General features: G+C 34.9%; 1 protein-coding gene across 1 annotated transcript in view; it reads right to left on the bottom strand.

The window, feature by feature from the left end:
- Positions 1-9,609: 9,609 nt before the first annotated feature.
- The window catches only part of LOC128158648 (E3 ubiquitin-protein ligase TRIM71-like), a 43,517-nt gene continuing 36,809 nt past the window's right edge, over positions 9,610-16,317 (bottom strand). The window contains exons 2-3 of the mRNA XM_052821580.1: positions 12,570-12,656; positions 9,610-11,502 (exon numbers count right to left, since the gene is read on the bottom strand). Coding sequence (XP_052677540.1) covers positions 9,766-11,502 — 1,737 coding nt within the window. The 5' untranslated portion in view covers positions 12,570-12,656 and the 3' untranslated portion in view covers positions 9,610-9,765. The remainder of the gene's footprint in view (positions 11,503-12,569; positions 12,657-16,317) is intronic.

Here is a 16,317-nt window from a genome sequence, read left to right on the forward strand (position 1 = left end):
TCCCTTTTTGTGAATCACATGCACGGATCAAGAAATTTTTTTCCGGGAGGGGGGGGGGGGTCCGAATTGAAAGTCGGAGGGGGCGAAGCTACACTAATTATCAGAAATCTTGACAAGCAGAAAAAGAAGATAGAAAGAAAGGAAAAGAAAAAAAGCCCAATAAAGGCTTATTCCCAAAATCCCGAAACTCCTAATCCGTGTGTGTATGTGTGTGTGTGTGTGTGTGGGGGGGGGGGGGGGGGTCCGAGGCATATTTGCGATAAATTTACTATCATGTAAATTAGATAAATCCCCCCTAAATCCGCAGAATCATCAGTAATCTGTATAAAAAGTAAGGTAAATAAATTTGTGAAACAAGTGTAAGTAATATATTATAATTTTTAAAATACAGAAAAAAAAATTGATACTATGAGAATAAATCAAATTAGTGTTCTGTATTTGCAAGTCAGTAACCATCTGTAAATAAACATGTAACAAAAGGTACATGTATACTGGTGTCTCTTCAAATTAATATTATGTAATACCGAACCATATAATTATATACTAGTTATACGTACACACATGTGCGAAGACGTCTGAAAATATATTGTTTATATACATGTAATTATAATTATAACATTTAAATTGTAAATGCCTTTAAGAAAGTGGCCGGTGAGAAAAGATAATTTCAGTATTGTTTTATTTAAACAGAATGCACTTTTGTGAAATAATAATTTATCTTTAGACATGGACTATTGCTCTGTAGGTATTTTGATTTCCATACCTGCAGAACCAATTTTCGTAGCAGTGAGCGCTAACCAATCGGTCATCTAGACAAGCAGGACAAAAAATCTTGTGTCAAAAGCAAACTAGCGCGCTTGTTGCTGACCACACTTTGAGATTGACGTACAATACAGTTAAGCAAATAAATATCTCCATTATATAATTCCATAAACGAAGTTTACTTTATATAATACTTTAAAATTTCTATTTGCCAAGAATATAGAGTTTCTATTGAATTTTATAAACACGTCCACCATACGGCTTTTCCGAACGTGGAGGGCGTTGCCTCACTCGAAGCAGAAGTAACTTGCCACGAACATTAAGGTATAATGTAAAGTATTTAAGTTTCTTTCAAATTCTAGCTAGATCTTTAATAAAAAGTTTTCTTCAATTTCGTTCAAGTCTTAAGAAATCATAAACAACTTTCAAAGGCAAGAGTTTCTATCAGAGATATAGATATTGCATATATAGCAGAGAGAGAGAGAGAGAGAGAGAGAGAGAGAGAGAGAGAGAGAGAGAGAGAGAGAGAGAGAGAGAGAGAGAGAGAGAGAGAGAGAGAGAGACTTAATAGTGCATAGTGAGAGGGGAAAGTCAAATTGAGAAAGATATTAAAACATCTTAAGTTTCAAAGATAGCAGAGCATACTGATTTTTTTTTCAAATAAAACTATCGATTATCATCCCAAATTGTAAGATAAAGTTCAGGGCTTTCTTATCGTAAAATCAATTTTGCTTTTGAATAATTCTATGAATAGAATATGAAGAATTGCTTCCCCGAAACGTATAAAACAGATAGATCGCATATTATATCATTATAAGAATAATATAATTACAAAGTATCTCAAGTGTGTTGCTCTTTGAACTGAGCTATCTGGCTTTAGTTTATCTGATTCCTACACTTAATTTTACATAAACATTTATCTGACGAGAATTTTCTATTATTTCCTAATCAAAGGGATTTTGCTGTTTTATTACAAATTAATTATGTTCGTCTATTTTGAATGTGTATTCAGGTTTGAAAGTGATTTATTTAACTGCCGGTCAACAAACTGTGATATATTGGACCGCCGGTCAATAGACTGCGATGGTTTGTTCCCACTTAGCCAACATTGTAAAAATCTCAATTCCCACTTGGCCAACATTTTGATTTTCACACCTGAGTGATCAGGAGGCTATATTCTGTTTTCACATGTAAGTGTATTTGTTATCAATTACCTGAGAATAGTTTATTGAAAAAATGCAAATAAAAAAACAACATTTAATTTTAGCTATAACATGCATATGATAATTAAAATAAACCAAAGCATATTTCTTTTCAAAAATAAATCAGCAATTTTCTGCAAGATTATTACATAACACATTGTGTATGTATTAAAACCCCTGTCAAACCGGAGCTGCGTCCTCACGGCGATCCCACTGCGTCCTTAAATAATGCAAAACGCCAAGGTAAACGCAGTAGATTCTCCTACAGCGCCGTAAAAACGCAACAACATCTTTGTCCGTCGCGGTGGGATCGCTTTGAACATTTAAGAACGCCATGCGACGGCGTACACTTTGAACATGCACAAAGTACGCGCCGTGGCTCGGCGTTCTGATAAACACGCCGTAGAAGCGTAGTGAGATCGCCGTGATAGCGCCGTTAGATCTCCAACAGCGCCAAGAAAGCTCCATCGGCGCGCTCAAGGAACGCAGCTTATCGCAGTGTAGACGCAGTCATAAGTCAATTGTGCTTGCACGGAGACTGCACGGAGTCCTTTGAGATCTCACTGCGTCTCTATCGCGCCTTCACTGCGCATCCACAGCGTTTGAACAAGTTGTTTTCCATTTGGCTGCGCTCACACAGCGACCCCAAAGAGCTGTTGCTCGTTCATCACGCTCTCGTGACGTTTCTTCTGCGTACATACCGCGCTCCCACGGCGTTTCTAGTGCGTTGTCATCAGACCACAAAAACTCGAAAATGGCTGTGGTACGATAGCAAGCGATGTAATAATTATCAAACTGGATGTAGATGACTATGTAAAAAGCAGCATTTGCTAATATTCCAAGACATGTCAATGGACGTAGATGGAATTCATGCCATTTAGTTCTGATGTTTTACATCGTTTCTATGTTTTCTAACAACTAACAACGGATCTTTTTTGTAGACCTTACTACTTAGAGTTGTATCCTAGTCATTCATAAAGTGTTTAGAGGTAACTATGTTTCAATTACAATGTACATTTTCATAAAATCAAAACAATTTTTTAATCATTTAATTACTAGTTGTAAATTCTTATTTGTTTCCCATACAATTGTACAAATTAATATTAAGCTACCAAGAAGTAAAGAACGTCTTGGAAGCGCAGTCAGCGCGCAGAGTACGCCGTGGACGCGCGGTAAAAACTCCTAGCACGTCATGAGCGCTCGGCGGAGACTCAGCGAGAGCGCAGTTAATCGCCAAGTAGAACTCCGTGGAAACGCAGTCAAACGCCGTGGGAGCTCCGTAAGAACGCCTCGGTCGCCGTCAGGACGCCGCGACATCTCCACTTGTTAAATTTTCAAATAAAACTGTCCTTTTTTTCTGAATTTTCCTTGCGATCCTACGGCGATTCCATGAGTTTAACAACGCCGTGAACACGCCGTGGGGACGCAGCTTGGTGTGACAGGGCCTTAACCAATGCCAGTACTTGCATGATTAAAACATTTATCTCTTAACAAACTGTTAATAAATTGGATGTATATATACATTAATAAGATAGATCAGCAGTTTTTAAAGAATAGACTAGAAACATGTATTACTATGTTCTAATATAAAAACTGTGTTATTTGCGTTAAATTGTAATGTCAAAAGTTTAATTAAATATTATGCATATATTACATGTCTTCTCGGGCGACAATACCAAAATATGTGTCCCTCGGTGACAGGAAAGCCCTGAAGTGTTATGTCGCCCGATGCCTAGGGGCAAAGACATTAAGAGGACGAATTAAGTTTTCATATCTTGTGCCCAATGCCATGCAATAAAACATGTTCAAATCAAAACAATAGAGAATTGAAATATGACCCATATGATTTATAGATAAAATTTCAAACGTGACTATTTTTCAATGTCATGTTTAAAAGGCAGCTTATATTTGTACCTTAATCAAGGGCATAAATTATAAGGGAAAATGTAACAGTTAATATTTTTAAATTATAATTTCATCTGAATTAATTATGTAAAGTACTAGGACAGAAGCTAAATTTATATTTATTCTTCTGTAGGCTGACAAATATTTCATTTCTCCGACTTTTATCTGAAAACAGCCTATAACTTACCTGTAATTAAATTCTTTTGTTCTCCACCTGCACCCATTTCCCACTTAGCCAACACAAATTTACCTGTTTTTTACCTGTATTTTTTCAAAATGTTGGCTAAGTGGGAAGACATGTCTTGTTACATGTAAATTTTCAAAACTCAATCAGAAAAAACGGACTACGCATATTTGACTGTTTACAGTGAAGCGTTATCGTGCCGATAGATATGTGTATACTAATATTGTAAATTGCCTTCATATTATTGATTTTTATAACGCTTACATTTGTTCAATTATTGGAACCAATTGAAACGAATCAGTTTATCTTTAGACAGTGTAACATGTGTGTACCCTATAATTATATCTCCAGCTGCGAAAAAACATCTTAGAAAGATCCCCTCGATTTTCATTCTTTTATTATGCTGCAATGGATATATAACGAAAAAATAATCAATTTTAATAAACACAAATTAATCAGAACTTACCCGTAGTAGCTTTTTGACGATTTAAATAACCAAAACAATAAGAATTCATGCTTTCTTTGGTTATACATAACCTGCGTTAGCAGGTTATGTACATATTTTTTTTGTTTCTGCAACGATCAATACTTTCATAACCCGCATGAATCATAAAAAATCCATTTTATTGTTTATACTTACATCTTCTGTCAACAAATTAAAAAAATTGGTCGGAAAAAGTCAGAAAAATAAACAAAATTATCGTTTAAGTATATCAGTACGTTATGTACTATCTTATACATTCCGTGATACTTTTTTTATAAAGTTACTGATGGTTTCGACCAATCTATAAACGGGGCGTGTAGATTTGACTCCTGTCAGTTTGTACAAAGCTATGAATATACAATCAGTTTTCGTAATAAATAGAGGGAATCATACGTGCTTAATTGATGTAAAAATAATGTAATGAAGTAGTAAATCATTTACTACATGATATGGGAAAATACTGATGTTTGAATTATTTGTACTTACCAAAAGAAATATAAATTAGCCTTTTTTACTTAGAATTTAAAAGTATAATAAAGATTAACATAATAAAAAGGGTAAGGTACACGTTTGCATTATAGTAATTGATTTGGTAGAAGGATTGGATTACTCATATGAGGAAAGGATAACTCGCTTATTAGACCACGCCTGGAAATTTTGTTTTTTACACTTTCTTTTATTTTAAAATCTGCGTAATTTAAACTCAAGTTATATTTTGACTTCCAGGACAATTTAAGATTGGTATTAACATTGTTTAATATTAAAAGCATACGAAAATCGATAAAAATGGAAGTTCCAGTCGTATACAAAGTCAAGCAGAAAAACCATGTTATCATTGTATAAGTAACATTACTTAAATATTTGTATCAAATATGATAAGGCGTTTCATTTCAAAAGTGTATGCCATACGTATTCATGAATGTCATCGAAAATGTCGTATGATTTTTATAAAAGTTCGGCATTCGCGATTTTATATTCTCGCGATTGAATATAAAACATCGGACTTGAGGGAAAAAATGCATGAAATAAGGAATCTACAGTTTGTATAATTCCTCTACCGGTGAAACGGGGGAGTGGAGGGGGGCTTTATAATACTTAATATATGTTTATTCATTGGATGATAGTGAGGGAGGCATGGAGAAGTATCCCCTTCCCAAAGAAAAGTCATATTAACCGCTGGAAATAAAATTTGGGGCAAAAATCTTCGCATATCTCCCGAAATTGTTTGTTATGCTGAATGAGAGGTAATGATACAGAAAACTTGTAAAGTAATTCATCTTGAATGTTTACTGGTTTCTTTCTGTGTTATTTTTTTCAATTTCCAATGACCCGTACATGTAATACATGGTATTTTTTTTTTTAGATATCAAAAGTATTAAAGGTTTTATATAATTCGACAAGGTTTTAGAAATTATCATAAGATTACCTTAATAAGCACATCCTCGAAATTTTCATACGATTGAGAACTCAAGTGGTTTCCAAAGCGGTGAAATGCACATGTGAGGTGAAATGAAAAATATGACGATGACAGGGAAATTAGAAGTTGGATTAAGCTTCATATGAAAAGAAACTGCTATTAAGTCTGAGTTTGTAAACTACATTGATTAACAAATGATTAAAAACTGATTACGATATGTTTTAAAGACACTGCTAAGTATATACATAGTTGGGCTAAATTGTTAATTCTTTTACAAAAAAAAAACTTATTGTTGTGTCTACCATAATATTTTCTTTTTTACATTATGCCATGTTTGTAAGATATATCGATTTTGAATTTTGATTTTAAGAGGACTTTGATAAAAGATGAAGAAAAAATTACAATGAAGTATACATGTATACATGTATATACATTTACCTGAATATGAATACCTGTCTCATTCGATCTTTAAGTTTCCGCCATTTCTAAATAATATTTTTCAATATACATGTGTATTAATATACATATATGTAACTATCTCCGCTCTTCAGCCATGTTCGATAACTCAAGGTTATTCATATTTGTCTTTATTTGTACCATGAATCTGCTTTTTATATAAATAGTGTTTGATAAGTCTTCTTTAAGTCTGCCCCAAGATAAATGCAGCACATTTGGCTGATTTTTAATAGAAATACAAATACCTGTGCAGGATGTTCAATTGAAATCGATTGAAAGAAAAAAATTATCATTTTTTTGCACTTCGAAATATTCACAGGAACGAAAATTGATTTATTACGAAGATTTTTAATGGGGAATGTTTACATCTTTTCTCCATTGTGAGGTCACTCGGAATATCTCGCACAATTTTTCGATGTTATCATCCGGGTCTGCTGCAATACAAAATCCCCGTAGAAATGAAATGTGTTAGCCGTAGAGAGGACACCAATGAACCTTCTTCATATCTTTATCAGATTTTTAATTCTTCAAAATAAGTCTTTAGCTGTGCAGTTCGACAGCTGTTCTGACTGACATTGTCCTGTTTTTGAATGCTTACTTTTCAAACAAAATGACATGTAGGACAGCATATTTATTGCTTTTATATCTTTTGGCAACAGTTTTGACCAGTTTCAGGTTGAAACAAGTCAGTTCAAGAGATGTTCACATTTGTATCTTCAAATGTACAAGATTTTCGCTAATCCCCCTTAAATACATACTCGTCAAAACAGCCCCCCCCCCACTTCCTCTCGCAGCAAACATATTTGTTTTTAAATTTACCTTGAAAAGATTGAAATATCGAAAAGTTGAGGTCATAGGTATACTCCCCATCCACGGATTAGGATTTGCATGAATCGGGAAATTTGGTTTTGTCAAGTTTTCTGAGGATTACTCTAGCCCGTTCATTTTCAATTTGCGTTCGACGCCACTGAAATATAGTATATTTTGAGAACAAAGAGGAAATCGCCCCCGATTTCGTTATGTTAGAGACTTTGCAAGTGTGCTCAGATATAGAATGAATCATCAATATATTGCTATCTCTTCGCAGCGGTGGTGCTGTAGAACATACACTCCACTACATTATAATTCATGTAACCTCGGGTATCATTTGAGAATTGAGTTAAAATGATTGTACATTTGTACATTAAACTCCCATAGTTTTTGTGATCAACAAGGACCTTGCCAGAATACGCAGAGACCCGTCATCTCGTTGCAGTCCTCAGTTGATACGGAGGCGTTTCACACGGCTATACATTAAAAAAATGAATGTGTAAATAAATAAATTGATGTTTTGCACGCGTGTGGTAGAAATTTAGTAGACTAAGTTGCCAAATCATTATACACGGATTTTAACTCAATGAGATATTTGAAAACAGACTCGAGAACCCATGTTTTTTTTTTGTTTTGTTTTTTTTATTTTTACATGTACATGTACCTACATACATATATTTACAGTATCCAGTGTCTTTGTCTGTGATAACACTACGTATCGATTTTGTACTATATAACTCATAATACAAATGACGCCAAATCGAGGCGCCAGCGGGGTTTGCTTATTTATATTTAAATATTTAATCGTACGATGGCCTAAAATTATATAAATATAAGTAATAAGGAATCATTCTTTGAATATTATGGGGTGATAATTTCGGTCGGGGCGTGATCAAATCTATCATAAAGCCCTTCGGGCTTTATTGGATTTGATCACGCCCCGACCGAAATTATCACCTCATAATATTCAAAGAATTATCACCTCATAATATTCAAAGAATTATCACCTCATAATATTCAAAGAATGATTCCTTATTCCTTATACAATACAATAACATTTCTGATTGACATTGGAAGCAAATCGAAAGTTGGGGGTGGGGGTGTGTTATCGGCGTAAACCCTGAGGGTAACCAAGGTACTTTTATATTTGGCTAATTATCCGGTTATTTTTTTTAGATCTTGAGTTTTAAACCAGTGATGGATCCCGGATTTGAAGTTAAAGAGGGGACTGGTTATAAACAGGAGGCTCAAGAGCTTTAAGAGGGCCCCTCGCTTGTCCATGGCAAAGCCCATGGAAGCTCCTGCATTTTGAAGATTAATTATACTAGCTAAGGGTAAAAACAGAATGACGTATTTAAAGTTACACTGTTGTGATAGTGATATTTCCTCTCGCAATTTGTTTTTCTCAACAATCTTAAATAAATTACTAGCAGGGGGCGGATCCAGGATCCAGTTGGGGGGGGGGGGCTCCAGTTTTAGGCAAAGAGTTTGAGCAACCCTGATGGGGACCCAGGTGACATTTTTTTTAATTTTTAAACGTTTGTAAATATAAGACCTGCAAAATCCCAGCAAAGACATCCGCCATGCAGAAATATAAGGAACATTCCTGTTTACATTTTTTCTTATGAATGGCGGTAGATTAATCAGTTTAAAAAAATCAAGTTCAATGGGAAGATGTTTATGAAGTTGAAACAAAGATAACCATGCCAGCTTGTATATATTATAATAAACATGGAAGGGTCGTTTTAAACCCTACCTAATATAACAAATTACTCAAAGTCGAATGACTGGTCACATTTAAACCCAAGAAAAGGGTAGTTAAAATGGGCTTTCTGTGTACGTTACACACGGGACTATTTTTATTTTATGCTCACCGTTGAAATCAGTTTAATGCAGAGAAATCCCATGAATTTTCAAAAAGTTCATATCTAAGACTTGCAAGTTGTACATCTTGTTTGATCGAAGGAGTATAATTTAACTTTATTTTGACAATTTGTAGGGGGGGGGGAGGAGGATGCGCCGGGTACACCCCCCTCTGACTCCGCCACTGATTAGATTAGGACAGATAAAAAGGAAATATGGAAAAAAGGAAAAATATATTATTGTTTTAGCGATCAGTGCGTATGAATAATAATTAATGGATTAATATTTGCTTTTTAAATGTCACTGTTTAAAATATTATTTGAAAAATATTCTAAATAATTAAATCCCTGTGCGATATAACATATTTTAAAAATCATATGTAAAGCAAGTCTTTTTGATAGCATTTCATTGTCAAGATTTGGTCGGGCAATTTTCAATAGCTATAAAAAAAAGTTAATACATGTATTTTTATTTGTTAATTCAATAGCAATAAAAATATTAATTCATTACAGTAATTAAAAAAAAATACATATACGAATAAACATGGTTACATAAATGATGTACATGTACTTCAATGTACACTGTAGATACCAGTAACTGTACACTATCACAGTGTTGTTGTTACATTGTCTCACAACACACACACAGAACCTAGTTATTGTATGGACATACATGTATAAGTTCACTGTAGATACTTGTACACTGTCACTGCGTTGGTGAACCACCGTTGTCCCACCCAAAGATTGTTCTCATCATCCACACACACACTACGGGGATCCTCTACCTCTTTTTGTGATGTGAGTAGTAGAGACAAGAACTGACCGTCCCGATTCAGGAGATGAACTGTGTCACTGATAGCATCACACACCAGGATGTGACCGAGTACATCAGTACAAATTCCATAGGGATCAAACCTTGACCCCTGACCTGTGTAGGAGAACCTGTGTTGTCCTGATTTATTCACCACCACTACAGCATGTTTGCTATAGTCTGATACACAGACATCACCAGTGATGTTTTCTGTGATGTAGTGTGGTGTACTATACAGTCCCTGTCCTTTGTTGTCTCTCTGTATGTTCTGTATTTCTGTCCCTGTCTTGTTGTACCTGGTGACTTTAGAGGGCTCTCCAGCCTTTTGCATCCCCACCAGTATGTCCCCGTTGGTATGGGAGGAGTGTATACTGAGTGGTGTCCAGTCTTCTGTTTTAATGAATTCAGTGATTGTATTATCCGGTGTTCTCCTATTGATGATTCTGTTGCGTTTGTCTGTATAGATCAGATTCCCGTCCTGTGTGACTGTGTGGTAGCCTTCATCTTCACTACTGGTTTGTATCTTCTGTAGCTGATTCCCCTGTATATCTGTTTGGACAAGGTTACCATTCCAATCACTGACCCAGAGTCTGCCTGATTTACCTAGTGATATATGAAATAAACGATCAACACCTGGTACTGTGTACTCCCTGACCTTGGTGGCAGAGGAAGACAGAGACAGTGTTTGTTTCACGTCAGATTTCTCTCTGTCTTGTTTCCTCTGTTTCCCTGTAGATTTCAACTGTGTAGAGGCAGTCTCCATGGGTTTTATTTTTCTGTTTTCTGCTTTTGGGTTGGGAACAGTTATTATACCAAGTAATTTGGCGACATATTCCTTGCTATGTTGACCAGCAGTAAATACGGGTGGGACTGGTTTGGATGTCTCTGGCACAGGTCGAATATTAAGGCTTTTTGATTTGAGAGCAAATGTTATTTGTTCTATGTATGAGGGAGATAGGTAACCATAAAACGTTTGGATTAAATCATTGAGATAGTTGATGTAGTCATCTATTTCTTGGTTTTGGCCGTTTAATGTTTCTAATGATAACTGTTCTATTTTGTTGACTTGTTCTATATTATCTGATGTGACTGCATCAACCATTCTTTTCACAGACTCAGCTTCAGCCCCCATTGCTGTTCTTATACCTTCCATGATCTTCTTTATTTCTGTGACATCTCCAGCAATTTCCATTTTCACGTCTTGAGAAACTGGCTCAAAATAATTTCGAATTTTGTCAATTTCCTCTTGATATTGCGATACCTTTTCAGCAAAGACAATGTTTAGGTCAGTAAAAACGTGGTCGCGATGTTCTTTTGTGGCTGTGCATTTAGAACAAATAGGAATCTGGCATTCCTCACAGAGAAGTTCTATGTCTTTTGTGGGGTGGATTTTGCATTTCTCTACAGGAATTCGACGTTTGCGTTGTTTATAATGGACCACTTCATGGTTCTTGGTTTTCTTATTCTTCTGGTGTTTATCTCTGCATTGTTCACACATTGGTTGGTGACAGTCATTGCAATAAAACTGGCAGTTCTTCTCACAGTCTTCAGTGCCACACACCAAATAATGCTGGGCGTCGGGTGGTGCTTGGGATTCAGATAATGCCATCTGAAATGGTAAAAGTGCCTATAAGTTATTAGTTGTATTTGTTATCAACAATCATTAATAACTTTGAATTTAAGACCAATCGACCCCCTCCCCCTCCACACATACAGGTACTCAAATGGATATGTTTGTATTAAGTAATATTTACATTTTCAACTGTCTTTGTCTGTGATAACATTACGAATCAATGATGAACACTAAAACCCAATAACTTTATAAAACATGAGTGGCACTAAATGGGTGTGTCTTACAGCATAACCGAAAAACGGTATTGGCTGCGCCGCATAGTATTACATAGCATGTGCTACATAAACAATAGTGGTTTTAAAATAAAGTTGTTTTAAAGTGTACAAATTGAAAATAATATAAATATAAGTAATAAGAAATCATTCTTTGAATATTATGAAGTGATAATTTTGGTCGGAGTGTGGTCAAATCTATCATAAACCCCTTCGGGCTTTATTGGATTTGAATACGCCTCGACCAAAATTATCACCTCATGATACCCAAAGAACAATTCCTTATTCCTTAATAATCTTCAGCAGATACATATATAGGAATTATGACATTCCGGTATACACTGCAATGTCGAACTTTGAGGTCGAGGCAATTTAGTTGTCCATTCCGTATTATCAACTTATCTAGATCTTAGTTATGTACATGCCCGAATCCGGAATTTTTAGTGTACATGTCTTAATATTTATATATTAATAATGAGCAGAAAATAAAATGCCGGTATATATTTTATAAGGTAAATAGCTTCCCTTTACAAATCCATTATTTGTTAACATCAAAAACTGTCAATTATAGTTGTTTTATTAACAAGTGCAAAACAAATCGAGAATAACATTGGATATCTGACCATGACACTATATAACTATGAAAATGACCACTACTTTCGGTTTAGTACAATGAAAATTGAAAATATTGCATACATATATAAAAATATTAATGTTGAACTACATGTAAATCCAATATTACGCTAGGAAACATGCTAACTTCTGTATTGTCATTGGAAATAGATGTTATGACTTTTCTATTGTATCAAACAAATTATTATTCTAACCTACCTTTAGTTCTGTAGCAGGGTAACCTGGTGACGCCCTGAGATCAGAGTGAGAAAATACAAGACTTGTGTGATTTACTTCCTGGTTGAGCTAAAATTAGATTTAAACCTCCCGGCCTATCTATGTGATATATATATATGAGTACGTGTACGAGCAGTCTTATCAAAACATCCCCCTTCTCTTTACCCATACAGACGAGTGTAAGTATAAGGGGCTGGGGGGGGGGGGGGGGTAATCATACTGGGGTACGAGGTACTTTTTTAATTCAATAGAACGAATTTGATTCTGACTTATGGTTCTCCCTTTTTGTGAATCATTGTTTATCCGTATAATAATTATTTAAAAGTAAATAAGTTTGTAACCGTGGCGTGGGAAGCAAATATAAAGTTGTCGATGATAAAAGATCATTTACAATTTAACACAGAATGCAGTTATATAAAATTATTGTGAATTATCAAATATGAACTACATGTATTGATATGCATTTTGAACTCCAGACCTGCAAAATCAATTCTTCTAGCAGTGAAGCACTCACTTCCTAAACCATGCGCGAATCCAGAATTTTTTTCCAGGGATGGGGTAGGGGTGGAGGGTCCGAAGGATAGTTTTATTTGCCATGGGAAAGGGGGGGGGGGGGGGGGTAGGAGGCATATTTGCGATAATTTTTACTACGTAAATGTAATAAGTTTCAATTTTCCGGGGGGGGGGGTTGTTGGAGTCCTATCCATCTAGCTAGACAGACATGCAAGACAAAAAAATCTTGCTTTCAGATCTACGGATCTACGTAGCGCGCTGCAAGCTCACTACACGGTCTTTATGATGGACATAAAATACAGTTAAGCAAAATTAATGACATCTCCACTTTGCCAAGTGGATATACAGATTCTTTAGAATTTCATAAAGTTTAACACCCCATTATACGGCTGTTCCGAAGCAGAAGTAACTTGCCACGAAAAGGTAAGGTATTTAAGATTCATAAAACGTTTTCTTAAAGAAAGTGTTACAGTTCCTATGCTATTTCCCCCTAAAGGAGTTGCAGATAAAATTGAAAAATCAAACTTACAGAATACAGAATTCGATGTGAATCTTTTATTGCACGCAACGTTGTACATGAAGCAGTGTAGAATTTTATTTGGAAAGTTTGTAGTAACTTTTATGAGACCATGAAATAAATTTGAAAATGGTCACACAGAGAAATGAAACAGATTTCATGCATTTTAAGAGGGTAATCCTCATTGTTCTGAAAAACTGCCTCCTTTAAACAAAACTATTTTAATATTAGCATTAAGAACCAGGTATTTTCTTAAAAACTACCATTTTCGAATGTTGTTTCAAACAAGCATATTTTAAAAAAAATAGAATTTTAGGAAAAAAATATATATACTCTTACAATGCAAAAGAAGTGTGCTAATTTACAATTGAGATATCTATGTCGACTGTGGTTTAGTGGTTAAGCAGACGGTCTTTAAACGTGAGAACTTTTTTGCTTAGGTTCGAATCCTGATGCGTTTGGTATTAATATTATGAATGATTTTTTAATACGTTTTGACAAAGGTATCAACATTTTAAAAATCTAAAATGAATAATGTGGATTTTTAAATAAAAATTTTAGAGTACGGTTAAATTAATTTGTTCGTTCCCGCATCTGATCTAGTACATGCACATGTACTTCTTGTGTAATGTACCCGACGTATACGTACATGAACGAACTGTCCATATATATAGATATCACATCACATACTAAAGAGGACGTCAACACAACGTACAAGTGCCATGCATCTATAAATATCAAGAAAGTAAGCGTATCTTCTTTGAAAAATCATGCCGTTTACAAAGACACAATGCGACCTATGCAAGTCATTTATGAAGCAAAAGGCCAAACAAAAAAAATAACTGTTAACCAGTACGAGTGGGCACTGAAGCAATCAGCAAATGTAAATCGTGATGGACACATGTGTTCCAAGTGTTTATCCAAATACTACAGAGACATAAAATCATTAGAGTCAAAAGAAATATCAACCTTTGAACCAAAAATGGTCAAATGTAAAAATGTTATTGCTCTCCCATTTCCACGCGCTGGAAAGTCAAAATCAAATTGTTTTATATGTAGACATAAACACACTGGTCATTGTATAGTACCAGCAGACGCCAGGGTGGACATTTTCTTGCAGTGGGGGGTTCTGATACCGCTAGGTGTGCATTGTTGCAAATCACATTTGCAAAATTAAAAAAACCTGAAACCTGATGTAAAGATTAATGCTCAAACAATACCAAGTAAACGGATACTGGCTGCTGACCTCGTGGGCATTTTCAAGGATGTACACCATGTTATGTCTGATACAGACAACAGGCGTCTCAATTTTGATGAGGAATCATCTTTTACCGACGAAGATCTCTTCAATTTAACGGGACTTAATAAATTTCAATTTGCAGACCTTGTGCTCAGAGCAGATATTAAACCAACAAAACGAAGCATTGGAAGACCTAAGCAAATGATAGGCATGCTTATTTTAAAACTCCGAACTGGTCTTTCTTTGATGTACATTATTGTACATGTTACGCTTGTAAATAAAAACATTTAACACTACTCCAAATATACTGATTTAAACATGTTAAAAAAATATGTAATCATTGACAAATGAACATCCCAAAGACCGATTTATTTGTAAGTGTAACATATATTTTAAGGTACTCAGTATCAAATATCGAAGAAGTATTTAGAACTGTGTTTATATAATCAAAGTACTGAAGAACTGACGGAAGTTGATTTTGTCGATGTTTAATTATTCTAAAATCAATGATATGTTATTTTGCATGACAAGTACATGTAGTTTCTATGGTGGCATAGATCTGCCACCACTTGTCAGATAATTATGTCGACTTGTCAGATCTTTATGTCGACTTGTCAGATAATTATGTCGACTTGTCAGATCTTTATGTCGACTTGTCAGATCTTTATGTCGACTTGTCACTTATTCACGTGTTTAAAAATTCAACATGATAACGTGTGTACGCCCAATTTGTGCCATCCAGTTGACATAATATTTTCTGAAAAGTCGACATAATTATCTGACAAGTCGACATAATTATCTGACAAGTCGACATTATTATATAAAAAGTCGACATAATCATCTTTTAAGTCGACATCACTTTCTAGCAAGTCGTCATAATTATCTGACAAGTTGACATAATTTTCTGACAAGTCAACATCATTATCTGACAAAGCGACTTAATAATATCATTGATAATTTTCTCCAAACTAGCGGCCATTTTGTTTTTTCTGATCAATTCATTTGCGAAGCGTAGCAGAGAAAATCATAGGTAAGCCATATTATTTATTTCAGATTTGTTATGTAGGGTTTTTTGTGTGTGTTTTTTTTTTTTTACATGTTTTTACAATGCAGATGCGGGAATATATTCAGTGTTGTTTTGGTTATAACTTGTGAAAACCTGTATGTCAATGTATCTTTAAAATCTTTTTATACCAATCTTAATGAATGCAAATTATAAGTATTCTCTTGATATGTGTAATCGAGGGTATTCTCTCTCAAAATAGTAAGCAGGCACATCCTACGTGCTGGGTATGTCTGTCGACTTCTCTAAAGACCATATTTATAGTTTCACTCTTTATTATACCCCGGCTCCGAAGGAGAAGGGGGTATAGTTTACTGTTGTACCCTTGTGTGTCCGTCCGTCTTTCTGTCTGTCCGTCCGTAACAAAAAATTCTGTCGCATTTATCTCAGCAACAAT

Source organism: Crassostrea angulata, chromosome 8, assembly GCF_025612915.1.
Source record: "Crassostrea angulata isolate pt1a10 chromosome 8, ASM2561291v2, whole genome shotgun sequence".
Taxonomy (NCBI): Eukaryota; Metazoa; Mollusca; class Bivalvia; order Ostreida; family Ostreidae; genus Magallana; species Magallana angulata.